Source organism: Podarcis melisellensis (genome assembly GCF_964234715.1).
Source record: "Podarcis melisellensis genome assembly, chromosome: Z".
NCBI lineage: Eukaryota > Metazoa > Chordata > Lepidosauria > Squamata > Lacertidae > Podarcis > Podarcis melisellensis.
Window position 1 is genome coordinate 14,691,879 of NC_138547.1, and position 13,270 is coordinate 14,705,148.

The window sequence follows — 13,270 nt, forward strand, 5'->3', positions numbered from 1 at the left end:
AGTGTTTTAAACTTGTAAGCCTCATTGACAGAAATGAGGTAGAGAAAGTAGTATAGCGGTATAGTGAATATCATGGGGCAGAAGAGCACTGGTGAAGCTGGGCATTTCCTAATGCCCAATACTATAAAGGGGTCAACATCAGTGCTGAGCTGTACAGGCCTCATTCTGGAGCCAATCCAGGAGTCGCAGCTAGAGAATCAAGCCAGGAGTCAGAGCCAGGAAAAACTTTCACTGCCCAAATGAGAAGAACCAATGACTCGTGTGGGTGGGAGGAGCCACTGCATTTCCATGGATTCCATTACTGTGTTGAGCAGTGGTGGCTAAACCACTGCCCAGGTCTACTAAGCCTCAGGCAACTTTCATGACCCCCAACTTTGTGCCCCAACACAGCCCAGAGCTGGTATCATGAGTCCTATGGAGGCATCTTGGAGAGAGTGGTCTGATTATGATGAGGAGGAGGAAGGTTGGAGGAGGCTGACCTGGGGGAGGATCTTTGTAAATTAGGGATGAGAATTTGGGGCCTCAGGAGAAGTCTGACCTGGGGGGGGGCAGAGCTTGAGAGACAGAGACCTTACAAAGGAAAGCACATGGGAGGGGCTGTCAAATTCTGCTTCAACCTAGTCATGCATTGTAGGTCTCTGCTGTGCCTTACCAATTTGAAACCTGTAGGCCAATTTTGAGACTCTATGCTGACTTCATAAATATAAAAACTTCCAAACATGGTGATACTTTGAGTTCTGATTCTGATGGAGAACCAGAACAGCTGGAAGGAGAGGTTCCTCTTCTCCTGGCACAGTGCCACTTCTCTGCCCCTGTGCCACTGAAATTAAGACCAGGGAATTTTGGCCAACTTTGACTACTTACGTGTCAATCATCTGATGTCATATTGACACTAGGTAACTGACAGTTGTGGTGTCCCACTCACATGTCAAAATTGCCCTGCTGCGATGGGGGAAGATAGTGCACAAAACTGGGTTGAACTCCCTGCAAACCAGCTCCAATCCTGTTTTCAGCAGCTGCATCTCCACCCACCTTATATTCCTATTCACATATGGCATCAGGTGTGAGTCAGATGAGTGTGGTTTCAGAAAAACAGCCTGGTGGGCCAGGTTCAACCTGCAGGCTGGAGGTTCCCCAACCTTGCAATAAGGGTTGTGTAAGATAATTCCCTGGAGGAATTTGCCTCATGCAAATTAGTGTGATTGTAAGTCCAGCATAGCCTTTCACAACCTGCCAGCCTTCGTGGGACTAATAGCAGCTATAGTCCAAAACATCTAGAGGGCACCAGGTTGGCACCAGATCTAGGAACTTCCCTGATACCTGGAGAAAAAGGAACACACACATACAGAACTATATGTTTTAAAGTCCTCTCTGCACATCTGGAATGCATACCTTTAATTATTGTTGTTGTTGTTGTTGTTTTAATCAGGCTTCCAGAAAGCCAAATTAACTTCAGTTGTATTTGCAATTCTTTTTCCTTTCTTCCTTCCTAGTGGTGCTTTTCGCTCCAGATATTGTGCTGATTGAGAGGAATCTTGGGAAAAGAGTGGATGTTTCTACTGGAGGTGTGGTGTTGTTTTTGTTTTCTTGCTAACAGAAATGGGGAAGTGGTGGCTGAGAATGGCAGGATAAAGGTGGTAGAGGCCATGGAATCTTTAGCTCAGGGGATACAGTAGATTAGGATATCACCACCATCATCACATATTTATTAATCATCTCCTAAACCACTGTTTCAAGCCAATTTACACAAAAGATAATTAACAGTTAAAAGCACCAAAACAGCAAATACATTTGAAACAAGACTAAAATGCTAGGGAGTGGACACTTCTGATAAAAGATCCTTTTCATCCAGCTAGGAAAGCTCATGGAACAAAAATGTCTTAATTTGTTTCTGGAAAGTGCAGACTGTGGGTGCCTGTTGTATCTCAACACAGTGGCGGAGCTTCATGCTCTGGCACCGGGGGCGGGATGGAGAGCAGACGGGGGCAGGGCTGGCACGTGTCCGGGGGGAGCAGGATGTGTCATCCTGGGGGCGTGGCCACGTCCTGGGAGTGAGGCACCCAGCATGGAGGGACAGCCACACTGGTACCCTGCTGGGATCGCGCTGCTAGGGGTGATTTGCTCCCCCCGCACTCCTCTTCCTCCACCAGTGTCTCAACTGAACAGGGGCAGCCACATTTATGAGCCTGTTCCAAGTTACCCATGAGGGGATTAATTACAGTTCCAGGATGCTTCATTAGACAGGGAGAAAGAAGTCATATGCTTTTAATTATGCTTCGAATGTATGGCGCGGATGCAGCCCAGTCTATGTTCAAGTGAATGTTTTCTGCCAACCCATTTCCAGAGGTGTACCATACAACTTTTGATTGGCCAACTGAGGACTACATACGGCAGCGCCTGAAGGTGCCGCATGGCATATCTGAAGTGGAGACCGCAAGGCGGATATTGAAATACCATCAAGACTACCCTGGGATTCTTCAGTCCTTTGGGAGTTGCATGAAGTTGATCAACGCTGACCAGCCATGCGCAGATGTTTTTGCACAGGGTAGGAAGAGATGGACAGCTGTTAGATTATGTGGTTTTGTCATCAGGGTCTGTTTCAGGTCCATCTTTTTCAGAGGGAGAGCATCATTTCTTTCCCACTTTGAAAATTCCGCTCCCCAGATCTCCTAAGATGAAATAGCCTAAAAGCCCTGTTTTGGAGTGGAACAATTCATGAAACAAACCCTCATCTCAACACAAACATATTTGTGATGTACCCTCATTTCTTTGGTTTGCTATCATGACTTTGTATATAAATGATTCCTTTCATTTGAGCTCTCCGTAGGGAAAATTGAGAAATTGACAGCCACAAAGCACATTTCTTCTTCTTTCTCTTTTGCTTTTTAATCGTCCCCTTTCCCAACAGTCTTTCAGTGGCCTGTTTTTATCACCCAGCTAATATTTTCATTTGGAAAAAGGGCCTTTCCTTCTAATCACGAGCGCCACACTTTGAGGTAAACAAGTTGGAGGTTTATATCCGGAATTTACAAAATTAATTACCTCTAAATTACTTAATTACATTTAAAAGTTCACATCATCGTTCATAAACAATTCATGCCTTGAATTGTAAATATATGTATGCAGGCTGAATATTAATTATTATTAATTAATAATGCAGTGAAATAAATTGAAAATTGGAATGGAAAAAAAATCCTCTCCAGATCATCTCCCCCCATCTTTTTTCTTCCAGTTGATGCATCAAGCAGCCAGATTTTTTAAAAAGAATAATTAGATGTGGAGACTGTCTGGGGGATCATTACTCCTAATTAACTTGGTTATTTACTGCAAATTAAGCATCATTTGTAAGCAGGCTGCTTGGCCTGTTATGTTTCTGCTGCAGATATGCTGGGCTGGGAAGAACAGCTTAGAGCTGTCTCTGGTTAGCTGATATTTATTTGGGAATAAATTATGTGCAAATGGACTGTTTCCCTCCGCTGTGAGTAGGGTTGGTTCTAATATTTGGGTAGCCCCCCTCCCCAGCATGAAACCAACAGCAAGTCTCCTTAACCTGCAAGGTGCAAGGGTCCTACTGTTAGGCAAAGCAAAACAAGCAGATTTCAGAAGGGGGAGGGAACAGTACTACCCACAGCTATTCCTCTGTGCTTACCTTTGGAAACCCTTTCATATCCTAACTTTCCACCACTTCTATTGTTTGTCAGTCTTCAGCCATGTCCAAGCTCCTCCTCGAACGCTTGCCCCGTTTTCACCCCGGATTCTCCTTTGTGGACCACCAGGCTCTGGGAAAAGCATGCAAGCATCGTTACTGTCTCGGAAATATGGCATCATCAATGGTTTGTTACCTTCTCTTTCTTAAATCCTCAGTTGGTCTCAGGCTGTCTCTTTCTCTGTCCATTGCTGAGGATGTAATATTTCTCCAAACCACCCCAGATCAAAAGCAAAAATCCACTGATAAGAGGCCACTAGGCAATAGAAACTTGTAACTTTAACAAGGCAGCACTGACATATGTACGTTTATATATATATACATTTAAAGTTTCTATGTTTATATCCTTAGAGAAAAGGTGAGGAATGTTTATTAGCCTGAAGGCTGCATTCCCTTCTGTGCAATGCTTTTTTCCTGGCATTACTTACCGGTACGTAGTACCGGCACATTTTTTTATCTCCCAGAAACGCTCAGCCGCATGGGGAGCTGCAGCATAAACAAAACCCCAATGGGGCTGGGCTGCTGCTGCCGCCCTTTGGGGCCGGCCAGAGTGCATGAATCCCACTCCCCAAGGAGCATGAGAGTGAGTGGCACGGCGTGTGACACGCTCCTTCCCCACTGATGGCACTCGCAATGGTCATGGCAAGGCATTGCTATGGGCAACCTCCTGGTGGGCACCTCCCAGTGGTGAATGGGACCAGAGGCAGAAGAGGGTGGAGCAATGAATAAAATGTTACCGTTGTACAGGTGGCAACATGGGGGTTCCGTTCCTGGCCCCCGTACGCACCAACAGAGTGTGTATAAGCACCCCCCCTGCCTTGGGTCCACCCCACCTTGACCTGCTCCCATTCTGCACTTTCTGAGTTGAGAAGGACCCTCCCGTTAGTGATCACGCGTAAATTGGACACGCCTAAAGTGGCCACCACCTGTATAGTAGGCTAGTTTCACACACTCTCCAACACTCCTCTATCCTCCATCCAGATGAGTAAAAGGCACTATCAAAGTTCTGTACCAGCTGCTGGGACGCCAGTTGCTATGAATAACAGCTGTTGGGAAGCACAAGTGGGAAGAGTGCTGCTGTTGTGCTCCTGTCCCATAATTGGGCAGCCATCAAGCACTGTGGGAACTGGACCAGATGGCCCTTAGGCCTAATCCAGCCACTGTGCACTCCTTACATTCTTCTTATTTGTTTGCTCTTGGGGCACTGAATTAGAGGGACCTCTTGAATCCTTTCCAGCTACTAGCGTTCTGACACTGGCAGCCGACAGCCCTTTGGGTCAGCTTTCCACATGAGGAAGCCAGGAGCTCCTCAACACCTCCAGCAGAAAAATTTGGAAGCTGTAACTTCCTCCTCCAGTAATTATAAGTTTATAACCAGTCAGAAACCCATAGACTCTCCCTTGACTTGCTGTTTTCCATTCTATATTTTGATTAGTATATTTTTCTTTTAAAATAAAAATGTTCCTAGCCAAATGTATTCTTTATTATCCTATATTTTTCCAGCTTTTGTTTGGCTAGGGCAAAAAGAGGTGTGTGTGTGTGTGTGTGTGTGTGTGTGAGAGAGAGAGAGAGAGAGAGAGAGAGAGAGAGGTGTGAGATGGAGAAACCAGCTCAAGCCCCCATGTCTTTTATTTTATTCAGTGACCTTTTTCCAATATGCAGCTTCTTTGCCATTTCTTTCTCTCTCTGCCCTCCCCACAATCCACCTTTCCCCTCCCCTCTACTTTTGCTTTCTTACTTCCTTTTTAAAAATTAACCTTATGTCTTTTTTGTTCCTCATTCCTCTCAGTTTGCTGCGGGCAATTGCTAAAGGAAGCTGTAGCCGACGAGACAAAACTTGGAGAACTCATTAAGCCGTATTTTGACAGTGGTTGGCCAGGTAAGGTCACATTTCTGCACTTCCCATGCAGTGCTTACAAATCTGTGGGGAAGCGAGGAAATTTGGGGGATGGACGACAGATGCATAATCTTGGGGTTTGGAGGGGGGCATCTTTGTGGCATGATTGGAGCTGAGGGTGCATCTCGTAAGGCAGGGGAAGAAATTTGGTTCTGTTTGCAAACTTACTTAGTTTACCCTTTCTGAAATAATGTGCTAAGTGTAACCCAGCTGTCCTCTGAAACCCTTGTACCCCTAAATTTTACTGTGTGGTTCTGTAGTCAAGTTGTGTGTGCAAAAATGCTAGAGAAAAGCATACATGACAGTACTTGTGAAAATGATGTACAAAAAATTAGTTATATTTCGGTAAAACGCTTTGCAAAAATATATGTATACTAGGAGTTGTGCCCCTGCTTGCTTCATTTGCCAGCCCTTCTACCATTCTCCCCACAGATGCCCACTTTGCTCCCCTATCTACCCTTCCCAATTCCTTCTCTTTGCCTCCCACCCATCACCAGAGGACTAGAACTCCCATATTAACCTGCCCTCTCCCTCCCCTGCTCATTTGTCGCACTATTTTCTCAGAGCCACCCCACTCCACTCCTGCCTTTAGAACCCTAGAAAGCAGCCAATGAAAACAGAGTGATAACACCTTACAATTTTATTATGCAGTAAGATTAGTCAAAATTATACTTGAAATGTGTATATTAGGAGAGATTAGCACTAAAATGCTGTTGAGTTTTCATGAGGGAAAATCTTTTTTTAAAAAATATTGCAAACTGATATGGATATGTGGAGCACCAAATTTAAGATTGGAACAATGAGAATCTGAGAGAAAGTGAAATGGACTGATTTGTCCATCCATGGCACGAGGCTTATTGAGTACCATCACCAGTCATCAAATAATAGGGAACTCTGTTCTCTCAAAGGAATCCCAAAGTTTTCAGAAGTAAACAAATAACCAATTTTTTGGGGTGTGTGGGGACCCTAAGAGAAGGGGGAATTTGAAACAGCCAATGAGAACTGAGCATGCTCAGCAAACATAGAATGTTGGCTGATTATCAATCAGGTGAGGGGCAAGAAAACTGGAGAGCAAATGGAATAGAGTTTGCTGAAAAGTGTCATTGCTAGCTGGCTGGAGCTGTGAACAACACTCCTCCTAGCTACCTTTTCTTGAAATGCCCACTTGTGATGATAGTAATAATAGTACAGTGGTACCTCAGGTTACAAACACTTCAGGTTACAAACTCCGCTAACCTGGAATAGTTACCTCAAGTTGAGAACTTTGCCCCAGGATGAGAACGGAAATCGTGTGCCAGCGGCACAGCGGCAGCAGCAACAATTTTATTATGGAGTAAGATTAGTCAAAATTATACTTGAAATGTGTATATTAGGAGAGATTAGCACTAAAATGCTGTTGAGTTTTCATGAGGGAAAATATTTTTTAAAAAATATTGAAAACTGATATGGATATGTGGAGCACCAAACTTAAGATTGGAACAATGAGAATCTGAGAGAAAGTGAAATGGACTGAAATTAGCAAAAGCGCACCTCTAGTTAAGAATAGTTTCAGGTTAAGAACGGACCTCCGGAACGAATTAAGTTTATAACTAGAGGTACCACTGTAACAGTAATACCATCAACATCTAATAAAATGCTCATCAATATACGAAAGCTAGGATATACACAAGGGAGAGTTTTGCCTACTGTCGGGGGCCAGGGAGGGGCCTGTGATGCCTGTGTGCTGTGCACACAATGTGGCATTTCCCCTCACTCTGGTATTATCCATCAGTGGTGTCTGAATCACACAAGGGTAAGGAGCAAGGCTTGCATTTGTTGCATGTGTGGCTGCATACATACCATAAATTTAAAGCACATGTATTCTCCTATTCTCCCTTCGCTGTTGGAGACAGCATGGCCCCTGAATAACCATTGCTGGGAATCACGAGTGGAGAATGTTGCTGTCACACTCAGGTCCTGCTTTCTGGCTTTTCATTGGGGCATCGGTTTGGCTGCTGTGAGATCAAGCTATTTGGCTGGATGGGTCCTCCTTTGGCATGATACGGCAGCCAGGCTCTTCTTATGTCCTTGCTAGATCAGGATGCAAGGGCTATCTTGTATGGCGTCCCTGTTCCCCAGTGCCAGTGCCAGGCTACTTTGCACCCCTGGCAAGGCTAGCAATGTGCACACATGCACACGCCCCAAATTGCTAACTTCAATGTTCAAAAACATATTCTTGTAGAAAAAAGGAAAAGCACAAAACTTGAAACTGCTAAATTTGTTTAAAATGGCAGGAATAAGTAGTACAACAATCTTTGATTATCTTTCTCAAATACAAAAGAATGTGTTTTAGCATACAAATCGTTTTGAATAATCTTGTGAATTACGACGCTCAAAATGAATCTCTTAAAAGTTTCAATTTCACGCACATCAAAATCTCACTTTGTGTGCAAATTTTGTCACCAATTCCTTCTGGTCAAGGGCTGATGCTTGGGCAAGTCCAGTTAATATAGTTGCCAAGCCAACTAATCTCTTTTGCAACATTAAGTGTAAGTTTTTATAAGTTTGAGCTTTGAGAAACTGGAAGTGTGAGAAGGATCCTTAGAACAACAGAACCATTAGGCACATTATCCAGGTGTTTTTGTTGCAGTATGAAGAGAAGTACTCCTTGTGGTGGTATCGACTTTGGAAGTCTTTGAGATATTGCTGTAAGTTCACAGCACAAACCTGAACTTACAAATTGCATCAGCAAGGGCCTTAGCTTCAATTCGGGAAGCATTTCCAGATAAACCTTTTAGGCTTGTGTCATCAAAGATCTCTATTAAAGCATCATATATACTTCTAAGATTATATCTCAGTGGTTTCAAAGCATCAATCTGATTCTCCCATCTTCTTTCACTCAGCAGCTTAACAGTTATACCTAAGCCTGATACATGGCTAGTTAGAATTTGCCAACGCTGAGTCGATGCATAGAAATAATTATAGATCTGTTGATCTAAACTGAAGAAACTTAATTGCTTTCAGACAACAGTGGCATCACTGACAACCAAGTTTAAAGAGTGAGCATTGCAGGGCACAAAAACGGCACATGGGTTTATGTCCAGGACTCTCTTTTGTGTGCCATTTTCTTTGCCTTTCACATTGCTGCACATTCACAAAACGGATTCTTACTTGGTAATCCCATTTGCTCAAGCTGTCCAAAAGAGTTTCTGTCATAAAGGCACCTGTAGTCTCCTTTAGCGGAACAAATCCTGAGAAATGTTCTCTTTTTATAACCTCAGGTTCAGATATCTCATTATCTGATGGTTTGATTACATTAACAAAACATACAATCATTGTCATTTGTACAATATGACTAACATCAGGTTTGCAGTCCAAAATAACTGAATAGTATTGGGCTGGTGTTTTCATGTGCTTCCCTCCCCCACCCTTTGCTTTATAGTACCTGCTAGAAGCTGTATAAGCTCGTTTTGGATATCTTTCCTAGGTAGTGAACCATTGTTTCTTGATCTTTAACTCTGTGCAAATGTTCATTCATGATGGGATCAAAAAGGGCTAGATATTCTATAAACTTCAAAATATTTCCACTGTGCAACTAGCACCATACAACTTTTTAGTTGTACCATGGAATGCCACGTTTTGTACGCCAGGAACTCTGACCAAAGCAATCAAGTGTTCCAAGATTCGCCCTCAATAATGTTCTTCTAGTCTAATTTTCTTCATGTTAATATCACCAATGTTTTTCCTTTAGATAAGTGCAATTCAAGTTATTTCCAGGTCTGATAGTTTCCTAAATGGTCAGTATTCCTCTCATGTGAAGACAGAATTGCTTCAATGTTCTTCCAGTCTTTTGAACCTGTTTCTTGTAGAGGTAGCGCACGATATTTTTGCCAAACAACTTACACACACCATATTTTGAGGTTGAATATATCAACCTCAGTTGATACTTCTTCACCATTTGCTATTCTTCTCTTGTAGTGAAAGGAGAGAAATTATTCTTTTTTCTTTTCTTTTTTTTTACTCTTTGGGGAAATCATGTGATACAACCTGCTGTGGTCCATGTTGTATTATAAGCTGTCACAAATTATCACTGCAATAGTTAGACCAGTTAGCAGGGTCACTGTAATTCAAGTCAGGCACAGTACCATCTTCTTTTACAGACTTGGTGGTACTCTCACTTTCCTTGATATCCTCTTTTTCCACTGTGTGTTTTCCATAAATATGTTCAATTTGCGAAACAATTCCAATGTATCAGTTACTTCAAAAATGATAAAATTCTTCAGAATTTAAAATAAAAGTAAAATATTATCAGAAATGTATAAGATATAACAAAAACTAATCTCCATAAAACTGTGCTCCTCAAAGGTCATTACTGTGTCCCACTATTGTGTCCCACTGACACAGTGACCTACCTTGCCCCATCCTAAAGGGAAGCACACATGCAAGAGCTTAAGGCAATAGACTTCCCCTGCTAATTCTCAGCATCTCTTATCCAGAGGATGACTGGGTAGATCCTCCTCTTCCTCCTCCTTCTCCTCATCTATGAGCCCAGGGCAGCAAATGTTGTTGTTTAGTCGTTTAGTCGTTTCCGACTCTTCGTGACCCCATGGACCAGAGCATGCCAGGCACTTCTGTCTTCCACTGTCTCCCGCAGTTTGGTCAGACTCATGTTTGTAGCTTCGAGAACACTGTCCAACCATCTCGTCCTCTAAGGGCAGCAAATACACAAGTAATAAAACAATCAAAACATCTGAAAAACAATTCCAATGCAGATGAAGACTGGAAAAGATCTCAACTTTGAAATGCTTGTTGAAAGAGGGATGTATTCAAGAGGTGCTGAAAAGACAACAGAGAAGGGACCTGATATTTAAAGGGATGGCATTCCAAAGAGTAAGTGCCATAACACTAAAAGCCTAACAGACCTCCTGATAAGTTGGTACATCTGCAGAGGCCCTCACCTGCATAGCACAGTGATTAGTTGGGTAAATGGCCAGGTGTGTGGGGAGAGATGATATTTTAAATAGTCCTTTGAATCCTGGCCGTTCCCATGGTTTAAATGTTAGGGTTCTCTACTAGGCAAAGATACTGTAATGTGGTCATAACAAATCCTAAGGACACCCATTGGAGCTTTATCTTCTGTCCACATGACCAATAAGTATCCCAGAGTTGTTTTTCTCCAAGTTTGTTTTGATATTTTTTGCATCTGTGTGGCTTTATGGCTTAAGTGGGGCATATCTTAGCAGAATGAAGGAATGCATCCTAGCCAATATTTATGCTGCAAGACAAATAATAAGTCTGATCATTTTGCTAATCCACTCCTCCTCAGGATAACAAAGCATGAATTTGCATGAGTAAACACTAACAAGAATTCATTAGTGGCTTTGCAGAAGACCTTGGGGGAAATGAAAGAGAGTTAGGCTACTTGGTGAACCATTTTCTTTTTTTTTAAGTTAAAATTAGTCAAAGACTTGTAGTACTCCTAACTTCAGTGCCCCTTCTTCTGTCTCTCCTCATCCACTCTTAAGAATTTTCCCCACACCTTTTTTTCTGATTGTTAAGATCACAGGCTCCTCCAGGTTGCTCCCCCAGGTGTGGGTAAACCTTTCTCAGCCTGAAGGCTGCACTCGCCTTTAGCCAGCTTTTCAGGGGTCATATGCAAGTGGCGAGCAGAGCCAGAAGCAAAAGTAGACAGAGCAACAAATGTTAGATTTTACCTTTGCAAGAGAGGCTAGCTGCTACACTATCATGCCTCTCACTGTCCCCCTTCTAGGAAAGCAAGAGATAAGAGCAGAGTTCCAAGGACACACCCAGTCAGACAAATGCATCCAAGGAAGGTGCAAAGTGGGGCTGGTGAGGGGTGTAGGCTGGGGGAACGGGGGCATGAAGGAGGCTCCCAAAGGCCAGAGAAGGCCTGGAGGGCCAGAGTTTGCCTCACTAATTGTGAGGCTTCCCAGCCTGATGTCTATTCAGAACCGATCTGGGGTCTATTCACCCTCTTTTCTCCAGTCGCTCCTCATCACTGGAGCTTGTGGACAAGCTGGGGCCTTGGCATACTCTTGGTTGGTGCTATTCACTTATGGTCAGAACAACTTTTAGTCTGACAAGAGAGATGAGAAAGGGTGGTATACAAATTTAATAGACAAAACAAAACAAAAGCAATGAAAAGAAAGATAAGGCCTCCCCCCATTTTTTGTCTCAAGCCCCATTAAGCTAGACACAAGCCCTCTGTGTTGGTGTCTTCCCCACCTCTGCTACTCTCCATTTATAAAATAGTAATACTTGAATCCATCCCAGTGGCTTTCTCTTCTTGCTTCATTGGCTGGGCGGAGGGAGAACAGGGAGGAGTAGAAGAAGGGGGATTTGGGAATCTCCTAATTTCTGCTATTACTAACAAAAAAAACCCTCAGTCTTTACTATAACAACATTAACTTTTCTTGTAGAAAAAATGAATAAACTGGGATGTTTCCGCCCCCCCCCCACTCCCCAATGATTTACTTTATTCGCTCTTTTCGTTTTTGCAAGTTTGGATGTCATGGTGGCCCCAAGATCACAGCTTTTCTTCCCCACCCTCATATTTATTTATTTTTGACAGTGAAATTAACATTCTTATCTCTAAAGTGGCAGCTTAAAAAAATTGACAATAGAGCCTTCTTTCTCTTTCTCTTCTTAGGAAGGAGAGTTGGGGGGGGTGGTAGCGGATCATTTGCTATCTGTAACTTGCAAATAATTTCTCAGTTGAAAGGCTAGGTAAATCTTTCTATCTGAGGAGATAAGCTCGGTTTTATTTCTTATTTTTTCAAACACGCACACACACACACCAGCCAGCCATCCTGCAAGCAGCCTGCAACATTGCCGGCGCATCCTTTGGGGGACCCTCCGCTGGTTTTTTTCCAAGCGCCTCTTCTCACACGTGTGTTTGTACTAGCTGAAGACGCGCACGCATGGCTCTCTAAATAATTTACAAGTTGATTAATAAACTCACAGGGGTATAATTAGGAGAGAGAGAGACAGCGGCTACGGTAACGGGCACAGCACTTGGGGGAGCTGGAGACTCTTTCCTTTTCCTGTCTCTCTCTCTCCCTCTCGCTCTTTTACTCTTTTTTTCAAGAAACTTTCGAGGGTGCTGGGCGTTTGAAGATAAGTTGGGAAGCGCACAGTGCCTCTCCTCGTTTGATGTGGAAATAGGACAGTTTGAATCCGTCGACTTTAATTTTTCACAAGCTGTAGGGGCCCTGCAGAGAGCTACTTTCTCTTTTTTATTATTGGGGGGTGGGGGAGGATGGAAAATCCCTCTACATTTTTCTTTCATTTTTCTTTCTATACACACAAGTCCAAACAGGAACGAAAAATCAGATTAATTTCCTCTTCTCCTAAAGTTCTATTTATCCACCCGTTGACCGGCCCTCTTCCAGTCTCCTGGTGACGGGGGGTAATTTTGTGATGGAGTTCTCCTGTAGCAAAATGTATATATTAGGGGAAAGTGTACCTGAAAAATGCATATAATTCATGAAAAGGAAATATAAGAGTGCATTATATTAGGGGAAATCATTGCAAAATCATATATATGTCAATCATCTCAGACTCCTCTTTCTCTTGGTGAGGCCTTGTGGGGGGCACTGCCCAGTGGTCTTAGACAAGGTCTCCTCTGTTGGTTCCCTATTTGTGGAATGCTCTGCCTTTTATGAGGA

The 13,270-nt window shown here is 43.1% G+C and overlaps 1 protein-coding gene across 4 annotated transcripts in view; it reads left to right on the plus strand.

The window, feature by feature from the left end:
* The window catches only part of AK8 (adenylate kinase 8), a 95,300-nt gene that overhangs the window by 42,145 nt on the left and 39,885 nt on the right, over positions 1-13,270 (plus strand). For all 4 annotated transcript variants that reach the window (XM_081897182.1, XM_081897183.1, XM_081897184.1 and 1 more), the window contains 4 exons: positions 1,494-1,565; positions 2,345-2,545; positions 3,702-3,833; positions 5,496-5,585. In XM_081897182.1, coding sequence (XP_081753308.1) covers positions 1,494-1,565; positions 2,345-2,545; positions 3,702-3,833; positions 5,496-5,585 — 495 coding nt within the window. The remainder of the gene's footprint in view (positions 1-1,493; positions 1,566-2,344; positions 2,546-3,701; positions 3,834-5,495; positions 5,586-13,270) is intronic.